The 18,771-nt window shown below is 42.0% G+C and overlaps 1 protein-coding gene across 1 annotated transcript in view; it reads left to right on the top strand.

Moving 5' to 3' along the window:
• LOC126457185 (lysophospholipid acyltransferase 6) overlaps nt 1-18,771 on the top strand; it is a 147,753-nt gene that overhangs the window by 84,017 nt on the left and 44,965 nt on the right. Inside the window, exon 2 of the mRNA XM_050093275.1 lies at nt 16,900-17,045. Coding sequence (XP_049949232.1) covers nt 16,900-17,045 — 146 coding nt within the window. The remainder of the gene's footprint in view (nt 1-16,899; nt 17,046-18,771) is intronic.

Below are 18,771 nucleotides of genomic sequence, written 5' to 3'. Positions count from 1 at the left end.
TGTGTAATGTGTTCCGGTACGATTTGCTTTGTATTACACACACCGTCCATTTCCGGACACGTGTTCATAGGACCTTTTTCCTCCACTCCCAGTCAGGAATACGCCCCAGTATTTTGTCGTTTTTATTAGTCTTCACACTGCACACTGAGCGAGCGCCAATGTTTTTAGAACTTCAGTCTTCTGCAATATATTGCGAAAACCGTCGATACTGACCTCAGGCGGAAAATATTATTGCGTAACGAGTACTATGCGTGTGCACTCCCTGCTTGTGGATAGTGGTAGTTATGTTCTGTGTGTGGTCGTATGTGCCCCGTGCCTATGAATTGCGTCAGCTTTGTTCTATGTGTGTCGTATTCTGTTAGTGTATGGTATGTCTGACGCGGAAATTGAGGACCAGCCTAACATTTGCCTAAATGAGCGTGAGAAACGCACTAAAAACCACACTTAGGCTATAGATGGCGGGTATCTCCAAAATAAACGGTTAGATCGGCTTTTTCCACGCCAGTTTAAACTGACTGTTTAAACCGCTAAAAAAACGGTATCTGAAATAACCAATTTTCGGTTCTTTATTCTTGTTATTTCCTGTGATAAATGTAGAAGTTATCAAAGATTTATAAATTTTGACTGCCTAAGATCGAAGATACATAGAATCAAAATATTGAATAATGAAGCAAACGAAAGAAAACTTAGTACGTCCACACCGTTCGCTGTTTTTCTCCGAAAGCGATAAGTAGAATACTACAAAAAATCACCAGTATTCTCCTATTGATTCCAGCTTTTTGAAACTCTGCTGAAAAATCATGTTGTAATCGGTGATCAGTGCTAAAGCGTGAAGACTGTGGATGAACTCTGTTTTTCGTGTTATTTTGCCCGTTTTCAATGGCAGCAAGCAGATAAAGGCATATTATGTAGACATAGGCAGCAGGCCAGCTACTTTCTATTACTGTTGTAGGTTTGTACTAAGAATGAACTGTTGTCAAGTTTTTTAATTTATTACTGTTATCACAGTTTCCTTCCTCGTCTATTGTTTCATGGAAATGGCAGACAAATGTTTCATCTTTTAAAGCATATGAATCATTGCACCTCATTGCTATGTGAATTCGTGAAAAATATTTCCAGACGAGATCTGTTCGGTGACAACTGTGAGAAACTACCGCATAGTCAAGGTGGGGGCAACTCATGTACACGGCTTGCATAGTATCTAATAGGCCACGCCCCATGGTAACAGGTAAATTATTAGCTCAGCAGTGCTATACCAATTCTTACGCCACGTGTTTAGTACTCGTTTCTGTCATCATTGTTATTAAAATAACACTCATCGCTTTTCTCATTTTGTATAAAAGCGCAATATTTCAAAGCAATGCACATTCTGCGAATAAAGATTACTCTTTTTTTTTTTTTTAAAAAAAAAAGGTTTTTTAAAAACGAAAAAATTTATCACTGCTGCTATGGCTAATCGCTATTTCGCTTTTCTTTACCGGGTTATTAGCAAGAAATAAAATAAACCACTTATTGTAAACGAGGGTCTGGAACCGCAAGACCGCTACGGTCGCAGGTTCGAATCCTGCCTCGGGCATGGATGTTTGTGATGTCCTTAGGTTAGTTAGGTTTAACTAGTTCTAAGTTCTAGGGGACTAATGACCTCAGCAGTTGAGTCCCATAGTGCTCAGAGCCATTTGAGCCATTTTGTAAACGAGGCCTAATAAACACCGCAAAATACTGGTTATTCAGAACTAAAATTCCGGTATCGGTTTTAACCGGTCGGTTTATCCATCTCATCACGGTTGTTAATCCGCCGCGCGGATTCGATACGGATATGGCTCACTGGGAAGCTGGCGCGCTGCGCTTTACGTACGCTATACGAACAGGTCCTCAGTTCAGAATCTTCTACCATATGTTATAATTTTGATCTCGAACCTTTATATAGAAAGCTAATTTATGTGTGTCGTTTACTGTAAGCTTGGAAGGGGACCAAGAGAAAGGATAACAGTCGGGACTATACCCTCATTTCTCTAATAAAGTGTTTGCAGATGTTGGCTCGCCTGACGGATTAGGCCTGTGCGCCGTAACGGGATTCGAACCCAGTTCTTTGACTTTCGCGGGCAATGCTCTCCCGACCTAGTCAAGCGAGCAACGCCTCAGCGTCTGACTAAACAGTTAACAACTGCAGGTGAGATATACAGGGAGAATAGAGCTCTGCAAGGGCATACTTCCACAAGTCGCGTCTGCAAGTTATTTCACGTGGAAGCACCTCTCCCCCAGCAAATCGACTTGCGCAAGTTTCGTTAACTTGGCAGAAGTAGTTTCCTCAAGGTGATGGAAACAATTTCTCGCATCTTGCCGCAAGTACTTGCCGAACAATCCTGCTGCTCTAAGTTTTTCTCAAACCTGCAGAAGTTTCGTATTTTCAACACCCGTACGAAAATATCAGTGTCGAAAAGGAAAATGCCACAAAGACAAATGAACTGAAACAAATGTACCATGGGAAACTATAAACATGCACAACATGGCCAGAAACAGTGTGAAGAGCTTGTAAAGGTATTGCAGGGTAGGTTTTGCACCGAAATAATTATTAAGAAAATAATTCGATACGTTGCTGCGTTTCCGAGTTAATTTGCAATTAAGTGGGCCAACTAGGCCCTTGCGCGCGCAGATTCAAACGGTCCACCAGAGACGTGTTCTTCACTTGGCTTCCTAAAACAGAACAAAAATGCGATACAAAAATTGGATAGTGATAGTTGTAAGGATCGAACCCGAGCCAAAGAGTCAGCAATCTCGGGCGCTATCATCTACGCTATGAGAACAACGGACACTAATTGTATCTCGTGGGCTGCTAGAATTTGTGCGCGCAACGGCCCGATTGGCTAACTTGAATATTAATTAATTCGGAAATGCAACAAGTTGTCGAATTTTTTTGTTGTTTCTTAGCACAACCTACCCTGCAACACCGTTAGAAGTTTTTACGGTGTTTCAGACTACCCTGCATAATAAGACCACAATCAGGCAAAGAAGTGCGAAATGAATTTACCGCTTACTTTGTTTCACCAGAAGAGGAAGTAGAATGGCGGTATAGACTTCTTCAAAATTCAGTTTTTATTTTTTTATTTTAGCTTGAACGTAAATGCATTACGCTTGTAATAAATACGGTTTTCAAAAATACAAAAGAAGTAAAAGGCGTTCTCTAGCTGATACAGCTTTCAGTATTTTTTGTCCTGTTTCCGAATTCAAGGCGTTTGTACTAAAAATAATAAATACTGTTTGCAAAAGACAATTGTTGTTGTGGTCTTCAATCCGGAGACGGTTTGATGTAGCTCTCTATGCTACTCTGTCCTGTGAGAGCCTCTTCCAGTCCGAATAATTATTGCAACAAACATCTTTCTGTATCTGCTTACTGTATTCATCTCTTGGCATCCCTCTTCGATTGTTACGACCCCCCCCCTCCCCCAAACTTCCCTCCAGTACTAAATTGTTGATCCCTTGGTGTCTCAGAATGTGTCCTAGAAACAGTTCCCTATCTTTTTGGTCAAGTTGCGCCACAAATTTCTTGTCTCCCCAATTCTATTTAGAAGCTCCCCATTGGTTACGTGACCTTCCCCTTCTAATCTTCAACGTTCTTCTGTAGTACATTTCGAAAGCTTCTGCGATCCTTTTGTGCTATTTATCGTCCATGTTTCACTTCCATATAGCCGAGCGGTCTATGGTACCTTGCCACGGTCCGCGCGGCTCCCCCCGTCGGAGGTTGGAGTCCTCCCTCGGGTATGGGTGTGTGTGTGTGTGTGTTGTCCTTAGCGTAAGTTAGTTTAAGTTAGAGTAAGTAGTATGTAAGCTTAGGGACCGATGACCTCAGCAGTTTGGTCCCATAAGGCCTCTCCACAAATTTCCAAATTTCACTTCCACGTATGGCTACGCTCTAGACAAATACTTTCAGAAAAGACTTCCTTACACTTAAATCTATATTCGATGTTAACAGGTTTCTCTTCTTCAGAAATGATTTTCTTGTCATTGACAATCTACATTTTATATTCTCTCCACTTGGGCCATCATTCAGTTATTTTGCTGCCCAAATAGCAAAACTCATCTACTACTTTGTCTCGTTTCCTAATCTAATTCCCTCAGCATCACCTGATTTAATTCGACTACATTCCATTATCCATTTTTTGCTTTTACTGATGTTCATGATACATCCTCCTCTCGGGACAATGTACATTCCATTCGACTGTTCTTCCATGTCCTTTGCTGTCTCTGACAGAATCAAGTATCATCAGTGAACCTCCAATTCTTTATTTATTTCCCCTGAACTTTAATTACTACTCCAAATTTTTCTTTGGTTTCGTAATTAGAAGGCTATCTCTTGGTGATACAGCGCGCAGCATTTTTGTGTTCTGGTTTCGAATATTTTATTGTACAATAGACAAGATGTTTTCGAAAGCTGCGTATGACATTCTCATAAAGTTTTTAATCTTAGCGATGTCCTCCGATTTTAGTTCGTTGAATAGCATTTCTTGATAAGTTAAACATGTACCCCTCTGCGTCTATTTGTTCACCCAAACATTTGTTCGTTTCTTAACTTTTTGTTTTCGTCACCATTTTAGTTCGGCAATATTAATGTAACGAAGGTGGCGGCTGCTCTGGTTTTTAAGCACGACGCTGTATACCTCCACTTGCCGTTCTCACGGTATGAGACTGACGGAACACTTCTGCAAGTGACGAAAGAGAAATTCCGATGTCAGTGTCCGATTCCGGGCACTGAAATAAAGCCAGTGGCGACAACTGAAAATTTCTGCCGGACCTGGACTCGGACCCGAATTCCCCGCTTATCGTGACTGGTCGCCTTAGCCACGTACCGCTATCCGAGCACGCGTCCCGCCAACCGAAATTCCCACGTGTAACAAACACACTAAATACGTAGTGTCCCGAGTCCATTACCTTCATTGCTCGCAGTCTCACCTCATTCCCGCAGGTCGAACGAAGAGTGCATCCGCATCATTATTTGTTGATGTCCGCCCCCGTTAGCCGAGTGGTAAGCGCTTCTGACGGTCATGCAGGGATGCGTGTTCGCTACCAGGCCGAGTGGGAAATTTTCTCAGCTCGCGGACTGGGTATTGGGTTGCCTTCATCATCATTTCATCATCATCGATACGCAAGTCGCCCAATGTGGTGTCGACTAAAAAGACTTACAGTTCGGCGGCCGAACTTCCCCAAGTGGAAACTCCCGGCCGTCAATGTCATACGAACATTTTGTTTATTCATTTCATTATTTGATGACGAAATTGAATTCCGATATTAGCCGCATGCCTCTGCACTGAATGATCATTAATTTCCGTCGAGGAGCATATATTTATATTTGTGGTGTCTGACCAAAAGAAGAGGCACCACACACGTATATAACTTCTGCATGTACTTGCAGCAAGTTAATGAAATTAATTTACCGAATCGGCTTGCAGAAGTAAACTTGCGCAAGTTTTTTGTTCTATTGTAAACACTTCAGCAAGTATTTGCACAAGTTGCTTGCGGAAGTTACTTGCTAGTGGACACACACACACCTTAAGCAAGGCATGATCGCGTCACTATGACATTAGATCGGTGTGCAAAAGGTTAAACTTTTCGTTAACAGTATACAGGTCCGAGATAAAGTTTTGATCTGTCAGGCCAGTCAGTGGACAACAGTATTGAAAGCTACAAATGACACCGCACTTCTGCAAGACTTAAAATGTGATACATGGAATGGACACTGCCGCTTAGCAGTTGATTCGTATGAATCATAAACTAAAGTAATAAAGATCAATGGGAAGAAGACACGATCTTTCCCGGCTCGGCCTGCTAATACCGAATAAAAATGATCTTAAAACACGGAGATGTGCCTGTTTTATCAACCATAAAGGTTACAAAACTCTTCATTTGTGTACAATGACAATACAGGCATAAATTTCTGAAGAAGTAATAGCGTCTAACGAACAGTTATCATCCAGAAATTCGTTTGGCAAAACCGTTAACATTTGCTTGAAGCATGATATGTACTTAGAGTAATATTTTCTAAAATATAACTTGCTGTGTAAACGTAAGGCCGGCCGCGGTGGCCGAGCGGTTGTAGGCAATTCAGTCCGGAACCGCGCGACTGCTACGGTCGCAGGTTCGATTTCTGCCTCGGGGCATGGGTGTGTGTGTGTGTGAAGTCCTTAGGTTAGTTAGGTTTAAGTAGTTCTAAGTTCTAGGGGACTGATGACCTCAGATGTTAAGTCCCAATAGTGCTCAGAGCCATTGGAACACTTTTTTTTTTTTTAACGTGAACTTCCGCGGACGTAGTCACAGTCAATAAAATTCTTCTGGGTTTGTGACCGCATTGTCAACTATAAAATTCCGACTTTTCGGTATCTATTGCAAGACGCCTTCCTTAGTGTAAATTGCTAACTACAATAAACCGTGAGGAAGACGTCTTGCGACAGACGCTGAAACGTCGGAATTTTATAGTTGACAATGCGGTCACCCATAAGAATTTTACTGACTATAACTTGCCGTGTTGTCATACGTTCTCCCCTTAATCGTCACTGAAGTGCAAATGTGGAGATTCAATGAAGCTATTACATCACAGCGGAATGGAATAGCTCGTGTAAAGTTCTCGATAATATGACCAATATGGCTCTGGATATTTGGACTGTTACATTGCGAGTTCACCAGAAATTACGTAGCGCGTCCACGTGTGCATACTGTTCCACTCTGCTTGCTTTTAATCGCTTAATTAAAAAGCACATTTGCATTTTGATGAAGAGTAAGGGGAGAATGTGGCTATTTTGGAAGTATACCTCGTGGGTCCAAAAAGTTTCGGGAGTGAATTAATTAAAAAAAATTAAGAAAAGTCAACATGTTGCCTTTGACGCTTCAGATGTTCTAAGTAGCCTTCCCCCACTGGACAACAACGCACAGAATGTTCATACCACCATGTGAAACAGTCAGAAAAGTCCCTCTTGGGGTTGTTGAACTCCTGCGTCACATTGTCTCGAACGTCGGTTACGTCGTCAGGGCGTTGGCCCTTCATATGAATTTCTACACTTTGTCTTGTTGGGGTACGTTCGTATCGATAACACCAAGTCTCGGAACCCATGATGATTTGTCCCAGAAAAGAATTGCTCGCGTTTTGCATTTCAGCCAAATCGCGGTAGGCGTCCACGCGTCGTTGTTTTTGTTCGTGAATTGAGGTGCGCTGTACAAACTTTGCACGCACTTCAAAACGTTCTGGAGATTGTCTTGAAAGATTTATTTAGAGATGTTGCTCCATTCTGGTTAGCGACATGCTGCAGCGTTGACGCAATATCGCTGCACATCCGCTACTTAACGCTGCCTGTCCATACCTGGCAGGTCTAATACACATCTGTTGTTTGCAGTTCATTTGTGTACAGCTGAAGCTGACACCGTAGTGCTGACGTACCTAGTAGGTCAGGAATAAAATTAGTCTCGGAACTTTGGGGACAGGTGATGTAATTCTGTAAGTACTGCGTGCGTTACCAGATATTGTTTCAAGCAAATATTCAGGTAGTTGCTAAATAATACCTAATTTATTATATGTAGGTTTGTCTGCATACTGTATTCTTTCTTGAGAGTCAGTCTTTATAAAGTTAATCTTCGAACACTGATTGCACAGAAGTGCAGAGTTTGAGATAAAATGACATTGAAGGGGTCTAGCCGTTCATCGGGCATACATTCTTTGTAAGAATAATAAAATAGGAGTCAAGTTCATACGAAGAAAAGAAATGCTTGACGGGTAGGAACCAAATCTGCCCAGACATCGGCTAGAAGGACTGAAAAACCATCGACCTTATAAGATATTACGTCCATGCTCGGCAAACCACCTTAATGCCTGCACCAATTTCTCTGAATTTACTGTCACATTTCGCGAGACGCATGTAGAAAGAGGTAATATCTTTGCTCTTCTTACAACCCGATCTCTCAGAATTTCAACAGTTAATATCTATACGATGCACGACGCTTATCTCTTGCAGCACCTGCCACTGGAGTGACTTAGTTATCTCCGTGACGATCTAGCACTTCCTAAAGGAACCCGAGACGAAACGCGCTGCCCTTCTTTGTGTCATCTCTGCCTCTACCTCTTGCTTGTCCCGGGATAGTTCAGAGCAATATCACTTCATATTATGCCCTAGTCCATTCAAGTGACACGAAACTGACTAACTGTAGGCCTGCACAGGCACAAAATCTCTTATATTATTCCCATCATCCCTGCACGAGATGCACACTGAGATGACAAAAATCATGAGATACCTCCTAATATCGCATAGAATCTCCTTTACGCCGGCATAGTGCAACAACTCAACATGGCATGGACTCAACAATTCATTGAAAGTCTCCTTCAGAAAGTCTAAACCATGCTGCGTCTATAGCCGCTCATAATTGCGAAAGTGTTGCCAGTGCAGGATTCTGTGCACGATTTGACCTCTCGATTACATCCCGTAAATGTTCATTGGGATTCATGTCGGGCGATATGGGCGAACAAATCATTCGCTCCAATCGTTCAGAATGTCCTTCGAACCAATTGCGAACAGTTATGGCCTAGTGACATGGGAACCTGAAGTCCATGAATGGCTGCAAATGGTCTCCAAATAGCCGAACAGAACCATTTACTGTCAATGATCGGTTCAGTTGGACTAAAGGACCCAGTCCATTCCATGTAAACGCAGCCCACATCATTACGGAGCCACCATCAGTGTGCACAGTGCCTTGTTGACAATTTGGGTCCATGGCTTGGTGGGGTCTGCGACACACTCGAACCCTACCATCAGGTCTTACCAACTGAAATCGGGGCTCATCTGACCAGCCACGGTTTTTCATTTGTCTAGGGTCCAACCAATATGGTCACGAGCCCAGAAGAGGCGCTGCAGGCGATGTCGTGCTTTTTAGTAAAGACACTAGTGTCGGTCGTCTGCTGCTATAGCCCATTAACGCCAGATTTCATCGGATTGTTCTAACGTATACGTTCGTCGAGCGTCTCACATTGATTTCTGCGGTTATTTCACGGAGTATTGCTTGTCTGTTAGCACTGACCTCTCTTCGCAAACGCCGCTGCTCTCGGTCGGTATGTGGAAGCCGTTGGCCACTGGGTTGCCCGGGGTGAGAGGTAATGCCTGAAATTTGCCATTCTCGGCATCCTCTTGACTCTGTGAACCTCGGAATATTGAATTCCCTAACGATTTCCTAAATAGAATGCCCCAAGCGTCTAGCATTCCGCGTTCAAAGTCTGTGAATTCCCGTCGCGAGGTCATAATAACGTCTGAAACCTTTTCGGATGAATCATCTGACTACAAATGACAGCTCCGCCAATGCACTATCCTTTTAACTACCCATTTACACCTTGTGTACGCCATACTACCGTCGTTTGTATATGTGCATATCGCGATCTCATTGCTTTTGTCGCCTCTGAGTACTGTGGAGGCAGCAGAACTGTCAGAGTTTGCCTCGAGTGCTGTGAAAAAATATAGGTGCCTTAGATATGAACAACAGGGTTTCGCGAGAAAATTGTCACGTTTCTTCTCTGTTTAGATCGGCTCTGTATTCGCTCGTTCTCTGAAGCCGTACCTCCTTGATAAGGACTGCACTCTAGAGCAATAGTGTGGTCTTAGTCACACAAGTGACTTGTATGCGGTTCCCCTTGTACAAAAGTAACACTGTAGCTGTTAGAGAAGATGGATCGTACCACCTCCACAGAGACGTATCAGCGTACGTGACTCTAACACAGTGGTGCTCAACCTTATTACGCTTGAGCTCTACTACATGTAATTTAATCCATTTAGAGATCTACTGAGTCAAAAATTCACAAAGACTTAAGCACAAAGTAACACCGTAGCCAAAATTAACTATTTTATTTACACAAAATACATAAAGAGTACATCAAAAGTTGTCAGCCTGATACTCAATTTATGTATATGAAAAAAAAATTAAATATAGACATAGATGTTGAAAAAAGTTTAGTGAGATTCTTGGCTTTGTATATCGTTGGAAAGTTTATTAAAATCTGGTGAATAATTTGTCAGAGCCAACCTTACAGCCAACCTGAGGCGCCTTGCCACGGTTCGCGCGGCTCTCCCCGTCGGCGGTTCGAGTCCTCCCTCGGGCATGAGTGTGTGCGTTGTCCTTAGCGTGAGTAAGTAGTTACGTTAGTTAAGTAGTGTGTAAGCCAAGGGACCGGCGACCTCAGCTGTTTGGTGCCACAGGAACTTGCCACAAATTTCCAAAATTTCCAACCATACACAAGCTTGAAAGAGAATGAAGCTTCGGTTTTATTTCTGCACTTAGATTTCACTATGTTCATAGTTGAAAAAGCTGCATCTCGAAGAAAAGTTGCTCCAAGGAACGACAAAATATACGATGCCGCTTTTAGAACATTAGGGTAGGTTTTTACACTCGTAACTTCCAATACGTATCTTCATTGTAATCCGATTTTAGGGAAATGTCAATTTGAAATCGTGTTATTTTCTCCATCGTGCACATCGGTGTTTTATGGAAGTTCGAAAACACGAGGCTCGTATTGACTGCTAGGGGCGGAGCTTGTTCTCCCCATACCGCATCGAGCAGTAAACCTTGAGCGCTTTCTCCTTTCACCGATACCCCCCACACCCCCACCGCCACAACACGCGCTGTTACAGTTTGCGAGTAGTAAGCAAGCTCACCTTACGGGAAAGACTGTTGCTTGGCGCGAGCGTTAAAATGTAAAATGTAGATGTTGAGTTGCTGCACTACGGCGGCGAATAGGAGATTCTATACGATATTAGAAGGACGCGAAGACGATATTGTCAGATTTACGGCCTACAAATACCGTGCCAAATACTTGTTGTCAACAAACTGGTATTTTATAAAAACAGCTCACTCAACATCTAGATCTACATGGTTACTCTGCAATTCACACTTAAGTGCCTGGCAGAGGGTTCATCGACCCATTTTCATACTACTTCTCTACCATTCCACTCCCGAATGGCGCGTGGGAAAAAGGAACACCTAAATCTTTCCGTTCGAGCTCTGATTTCTCTTATTTTATTATGATGATCATTTCTCCTTACGTAGGTGGGTGTCAACAAAATATTTTCGCATTCGAAAGAGAAAGTTGGTGATTGAAATTTCGTAAATAGATCTCGCCGCAAAAAAAAACCGCCTTTGTTTCAGTGACTGCCACCCCAACTCGCGTATCATATCAGTGACACTCTCACCCCTATTGCGCGATAACACGAAACGAGCAAACAGATTTCGGATAAGTATTTTGAAAGATCGACTCATAATGGCATGACGATCGACCGCTCGATCGCGATCGACGACTTGAGCAACCATGCTCTAATAGATCGAGATTTGTTGCTGCGGGTAACCTTCGACCGTACTTCCCTTTTCATGGAGAAACTAGTGTGGTAAAGTGAGAGCTTAAAGCTGAAGGGTGAACGGGTGCGGTACGTTCGTGAGCGTGACGCGTGTGCTATCCGGCGCCAGTGCCAACAAACAGCCACAGAGACACCGAAGCGTTGTTTTATTTGTTGTGAGGCGCGGACGGCTGGCCCGAGCGCTCGCAGGCGGCGTGGCCTTGGACAGCCGACACCTTCGGCGGGGGCGGCCGGCGGCCAAGACCGCGCGGCGTGACTCCGGCCGTACTGCCAACTCCTGCCGCCTGTTGCAGCGTCCGCTGACATCTGTTGCTCGTTCCATACTTTTGCTGGCTGCTGAATACACAACAAATCCACGAGCGTCGAATTTCGTGACGTTGCTGCCCTTACTGCGGCTTCGCATCTGTACTGTGCACTTTTATCGTCTGATGCATCGCACCGGTACTTTTCAATCTATATTAATGAGCGTATGACATTGGTGGCCGAGAGACCCCTCGCGGGGCGGTTCGACCGCCGCGCTAATAGTTCTTTAACGCCACTACGGCGACTTGCGAGTGAATGAGGATGAAATGATGATGAAAAACACACAATACCCAGTCATCTCGAGGCAGAGAAAATCCCTGACCCCGCCGGGAATCGAACCCCGGGACCAGCTGCGCGGAAAGCGAGAGCACTACCGCAAGACCACGAGCCGCGGACGCGTCAAATTTCAGATTCTCACTAATAGCAGTTTTGGTCCGGACGTGTGCATGTAAACAGTGGCATTAAGTACAAAAAACATGGCTGCTAAGTAGTAGTATAAAATGTGCTGTGTTCGCCTCATAAAAATGCTTTTTCAGGAACGCGTTTACAAATCTTAGGATTATGTGGATGCATTAACTACGAGTTGCAGTATTGTGTCCTTCACCATTGTTTACATGACAGTATTATGAGACGTCAAGAGCCAACCTTAACATTATGCTAAATAATAGGTTAACTTTTACGTTGTCATATTTCATTATTTCAAAAATTGATTTTGCATGTCTTAGGGTATCATAACAATGCGGACCTTTTAAATTTGTATATTGAAGAGGTTTCACAGTAATGTTTCGCTAACGCGTCCAGCAAGTTGACATTGTAATTCTATGTTAAATTTTCAATAAACATTGTTAAATAACGAGTGACGTATTTTCAAGAATAAAATTTTCAATAGAATTTACGATATAAAAATGTCATTACTATAGAAATATTTGAAAACAATGACTCACGAGAATAAATAAATCGCATTGGATGTACGTGAAGTATCTTATTTATGGGAATTCATTGAAACTGTACTGTGTAGTTTCTCAAAATAATCCACTTATCACTGTTTACAGCTGAAGTCTTTCTATTCTTGTAATACAGGTTCATGTCTTTTTAATTGGCTCCGGACCTATTCTTCGGAAGGCCAACGCCACGTGTCAGGCTAACCGCCCTATTTAGTAGCAACAGTTTTCTGTTGGAAGTGTGCATCAGCAGCACAATCGCACAGTTTTATTCCATAATTCATAAATAGGCAAACGCTACAGTAATGTACTGTTTCAGCGTTTTATTACTGACTGCTTTGGACAGCTGGCTAACTAAGTAGAATGTACTACTTATTTTCCGGCATACCAAGTTAACATGGTTTTCCTATCGAAGATTGCCAACAAGTGCATACCAAGGAATTTACAGCCTTCACTGTCTGATTACTAATTTCCACAAATATTTTCTGTGCCACGAGGAGGGCCAGTTCGAGAACATTTTACCACGCAAGAGACACATAATCTGCCCCCCCCCCCTCAAATTCCTCACATTAGTTGTTCTTGGTGCTCTTGGTAATACGTTTAACAATACTTTCTTAAGACAGAAAAAAGCGACGCACCATGAAGGAATTATCCATACGGGTCGGAAATCGGTAAATGTGATGTACATGTACAGTCAAATAAATGATTACAATTTCAGAAAAACTGGATGCTTATTTAAGAGAGAGAGAGCTTTACAAACCGATCAAATTAATAACGCTTTGGGCCACCTCTGGCCCTTGTGCAATCAGTTATCCGGCTTGGCATTGATTGAGAGACGTGTTGGATGTCCTCCTGAGGGACATCGCACCAAATTCTGCCCAACTGACGTGTTGGATCGTCAAAATCCAGAGATGGATGGAAGGCCCTGCCCATAATGCTCCAAACGTTCTCAGTTGGGGAGAGATCCGGCGACATTGCTGGCCAAGGTAGTGTTTGGTAAGCATGAAGACAAGCAGTAGAAACTCTCGCCGTATGCGGGCGGGCATTATCTTGCTGAATTGTAAGCCCAGGATGACATACCATGAAAGGCAACAAACCAGGGCTTCGACGTACCGCTGTGTTGTAAGGGTGCCGCAGGTGACAACCAAATGGGTCCTGCGCCGGCCGGAGTGGCCGAGCGGTTCTAGGCGCTACAGTCTGGAACCGCGCGATCGCTACGGTCGCAGGTTCGAATTCTGCCTCGGGCATGGTCTTGTATGATGTCCTTATGTTAGTTAGGTTTAAGTAGTTCTAAGTTCTAGGGGACTGATGACCTCAGCAGTTAGGTCCCATAGTGCTCAGAGCCATTTGAACCATTTTTTTGAAATGGGTCCTGCTATGAAATAAAACGACAGCCCAGACTAGCACTTCTAGTTGTGGGGCCTTACAGCGGGTGACAGGTTGGTATTCCACAGTTGTCCGGGGCTCTCCTGACACGTCTTCGGTGGTCATCGGGGCTCATTTTGAAGCAGGACTCATCACTGAAGACAGTTCTATCCCAGCCAATGAGATTCCAGGCCAAAGACGTGTCTGTTGACGCGCCAGACAGTGGATGGTGGGCTACCAACCTGACTGTCGCCCGACAACCAAGAGTAGTGGCCTTGGTGCCATTTTCATTTATAGCAGTGTAAGAGTACAAGTATTTGTACAAGAGTTTTCCCTACAATTAAAAAATTTTAACGTATTATGGTTCTTATGTTCATACTGTTTCCCTATCTTTACTGGATTCAGCACAAGTCATAAAAATGTAAACGCTTATTTTCTCTAAAACCTGGAAATTATGTTTAGAAACAGACGTCATGTCTTGTAATAGCATAATAAAACATTTCGGACTTATTGTTACAAAATCATCAGAAAACTAAATACTTCCTCCGAAACTGTTATTTTCTCTACTATTCCAATGGAAACAGTGAACGAAATGACACTTAGTTGAACAAATACAGGAATTTCATGAAGAAACTTGTGAAAAGTAAGAACTGTCAATACAACGTTGTAGACAGATACCGTTTCAATTAGCCAAATGTATAACGATGCCGGTGAAGATCACATTAACACAGAGAATGTCAGAGAAATATGGTTAACTGTACTACTATATGTGTAATACTAACACAAGAAGTCGTTCAGTTCTCAGCAGTATTTGATTTTCTTCTACGTAAATGAAATAAAAGTATAACTGTCGGCTCTGCATTGCCTACATTACATTATGCTCCAGGTCAATCTGTTGTCGCACACTTTAAGAGTCATTCAAATTCGGTGGCTTCGCCAGCTTACAATCAAATTATCGCCTTACAACCTAATCTAGACGTCGGGCTAAGCTATAGATCAGTCTGTCACCTCAACCAAATCGACCGATTCCATTGGAGGGCCAGTTGTACCGTAGTCATTTTAGCGAGTCACGGCGCGGTCTTCGAGCAGCAGTCACACGTGAGAGAGTATATTCACTTCGTTTACATGCGACGTATCTTCCGAAAGACGAAAACCAAATTTTGAAACCCGTCTTTCACAGTCCTGTTCACATGTTAAGGTCTGAAGCGGATTTTCTAGCCCAATTAAATAAGGCTCCTACAAAACAGCTGTTACAGTTTCTGATTTAGTCAGTACAGTCACTACTTTTCTTCAATTAGACGAGATGTAAACAGCTTCAATCTAATACGCATACGTATCCTTCACTGTACAAAAAGCCACTCCATCCGTATTAGCCATTTTTTTTTTTTTTTAAACAAGACGAAACCTGACAGACCAAGCACTTTTCAAAACCGGTTGCGTTTACATGGGAGCGATAATCGATTGCGGAACTGGAAAACCTGCAATTAGAAGCGGACTTCCAGAATCGATTTTGAAGTGTTTGCATGATCACCTAGAAGCGGTATTGGGAAATCGGTTTACGAAATCCGGTTTTGCGAGCCCCCATGTAAACGAGGTGATCATTTAATAAAGGGTAACACAGCTCAAACCTGACGACAAACGTACTGCTATGGTGTTATATACATTAGTTTTTCTCAGCCAATAAAGTTTTTGGTCCCTTTTTCTTCGAAGGTGCTACTGTAACTGGACTACAGTATCTGGAGATGTTAGAGAATTGGCTGTTCCCTCAGTTCGAACAAGAAGCACAACAATTCATATTTCAGCAGGATGGAGCGCCACCACATTGGCACTTATCTGTCCGTAACTACCTGGACGTCATCTACCCGAGGCGATGGATCGGCCGCCAGGTAGCCCGTGACAGAGCACTTCATCACTGCCCTCCAAGAAGCCCTAATCTTACCCCCTGCGATTTTTTCTTATGGGGGTATGTTAAGGATATGGTGTTTCGGCTACCTCTCCCAGCCACCATTGATGATTTGAAACAAGAAATAACAGCAGCTATCCAAACTGTTACGCCTGATATGCTACAGAGAGTGTGGAACGAGTTGGAGTATCGGGTTGATATTGCTCGTGTGTCTGGAGGGGGGCATATTGAACATCTCTGAACTTGTTTTTGAGTGAAAAGAAACCTTTTTAAATACTCTTTGTAATGATGTATAACAGAAGGTTATATTATGTTTCTTTCATTAAATACACATTTTTAAAGTTGTGGTATTCTTTTTGAATCACCCTGTATATTGTTTGAACTCACAACTTTGCCACAGCACACTGTCGTACGAAAACATTGGCCTTATCTATTGTCCAGTTTCAAAGGAGACTGAATTGAAGTACTTTATGTGAACGACTTTGAAACTAAAAAGCACATTTAACAAATACTTGTTTAATGCGCGAATTTATTTTTTCAGAGAACCTTTATTTGTTCTTTTTGTCTACATTTTATCTTCTTTCATTGCAAAATTATGATGTTAGTAGAATATTATTTAGAAGAAGCATGTACAATATTAAAATGATGTATCACTTTCTATCATAAAGATATAATTAGAGAGAATGTGCACATTGTATAGGTGGAACTGAAGTACAGTTTAACTTTTTGTAGATTCAGTCATTTTGTAAAATGAAAGTTTTTCATAAGCTATGTGTACCATTCATAACAAAAAGTCGTATTTAGTAGTAATCTATCATAGCATGTTTTTTACTAGATGCAGATAAAAATGATTTGTGGGCTATGTATTAATCTGGGCCACTAAACAGAAACTCAGGGGCCCTGAACAAATAATGTTGCTCTAGTTAAACATGTCGCCTTCTTCTGTCATAATATGTACTCACAAAAACTTCTTGAATGTTGAGTAACTGTGGTATTAACAGTAATTTGTAATTTTTAGGTTAATTTTCTGGTCAGCCAATTCCTTGCTCTGGCATTGGCACCACTATTTAGAAGTGTTTTCCATCCATCAAGCACCAGCCCAGCAACCCGCCATGCATTTGGATTGTTCTTGGGGCTTGCATTTGGGTACTTCTGTTTCGGCAAGTAAGTTCTGTGTTGCAGCATCAATGAGAAGCACTAGTAGCTTGTGAGATTCTCTTTTGCATTTACATTTCTAATACCAATATGCACTGCAGCATATAACTGAATATTTATTCCATCCTATGCCCTTAAAGCATCCTGGATTATAAATGAATTTAAACAAAAATTTTTTATTTGATTTTTTTTCTGTTCAACTTCAGTTTTGTAATAAAAAAAGAAGAAAGAACCAAAAATACTCTGTCTGTAGAAACTAGAGGGCAGCTATCAAACTCTACCCCCCCCCCTCCTCCCACACTTTGTCGCTTTATAGCCAGAGAGTGGAGGAAGGTGGGATGGTGTGAGGTGAATTCGCATTTGTTCCTATCAAATGGCAGTAAAGGTATTATAATTCATTTTTGAACAATAATAATATGGAGGAGGAAGGGTAGTTGAGATGAGGATGGGGTCCAGTCCTGGGAAGCAATTAACTGCAAAAATTAAACATGGTACAATTAAAAGGAGACCTTCACATAGAATTTCAGTTCCACTGATTGCAGCATTTGAAGTTTGTAGCTCACACATTCATTGATTTGCTATGACACCTGATGAACATTACTTACATTTGCCCCACACTTTCTCCATCTTAATTCATTTGATGGTGAACAAGAAAACTCTATTTTTGGCAATGGACCCTCTTCAAAGCTCAGTTAAATAGTATGATAGATCAGGAGTTGCATCCAGATCTTTGCCTTTTGCAAGAAACATTCTATCAGCTGATCCACCCAAGCATGCCCCCCTCCTCCACCCTATTCTAATTCAGAGTTTCAGTCCACCAACTGGCTTCTCCTCCACTTTCCCAAACCATACTTTATAGTACAACTTACTGAGTAAAGGAAGGTACTTTCAGGGTGAAGCTTTCAGTGGGGCATAATACATTAGACTAACTCAGATGACCAAATTAGTTGTGTTTCCTGTGAAGTGCAAAGAGTGGTATTAGAATCTTCATACAGAATATTGTCGTGATCTGTGATAAAAGTTAATTTCACCATGCTCTTTGTTTCAACTTCATTTTACAGATTTATTTAAATGTTTTCTGTAGCTCTTCAAAAGAGGTCTATGTACTATTTCCATTTCAAGACCCTTTTGTCACAAGGCTGAGGTACTTGGATACATTTCGAAAGTGGCTATTGCCACAGCTGAATGCAGATGTTGGCTACATCAGCCCAACAATCTGGCAATCTGTCACATAAATGTGCAGTGCTACCTCAATTTCAGTTTGACACAATTCTGGATAGTAAAACTTGAAAGCTTAATATTTCTCTCCTGTTAAGTGTTTGAAGGTTTCATGCACTTACAAATAATCCTGTATAGGAAAAACACTTCAAAAGTTTTGAAAAAGGAATGCAAAATCCTACTTTACAAAATATTCACCTTCACATATTCACAAATTATTTTACTTTAGCTTATGTAGTCCAGTGCATCATCTCTTATTGTAAAGCCTCCACTATATGCATTCATTGAAAGATATTTCTCATATCTTTTGTTTGTAGCAAAAGCCATTTTCAGTTTTTCTAACCTGGAGCCACTACTATTAGGTCAGAATTCCAATTTCCTGGAAATAGTTTGGAATAACATATTCCAACATCTTAATCAGTGGTTACAACTCTGCCTTACACTCGTTTGATTGTGACAGTGTGTTCACTTGCACTGGAGAAAGTACACATCATTATTGGTATACACTCCTGATATT

This window comes from Schistocerca serialis, chromosome 2 (assembly GCF_023864345.2).
Source record: "Schistocerca serialis cubense isolate TAMUIC-IGC-003099 chromosome 2, iqSchSeri2.2, whole genome shotgun sequence".
Lineage (NCBI taxonomy): Eukaryota > Metazoa > Arthropoda > Insecta > Orthoptera > Acrididae > Schistocerca > Schistocerca serialis.
This window is presented reverse-complemented; position numbering and strand designations above follow the sequence as displayed.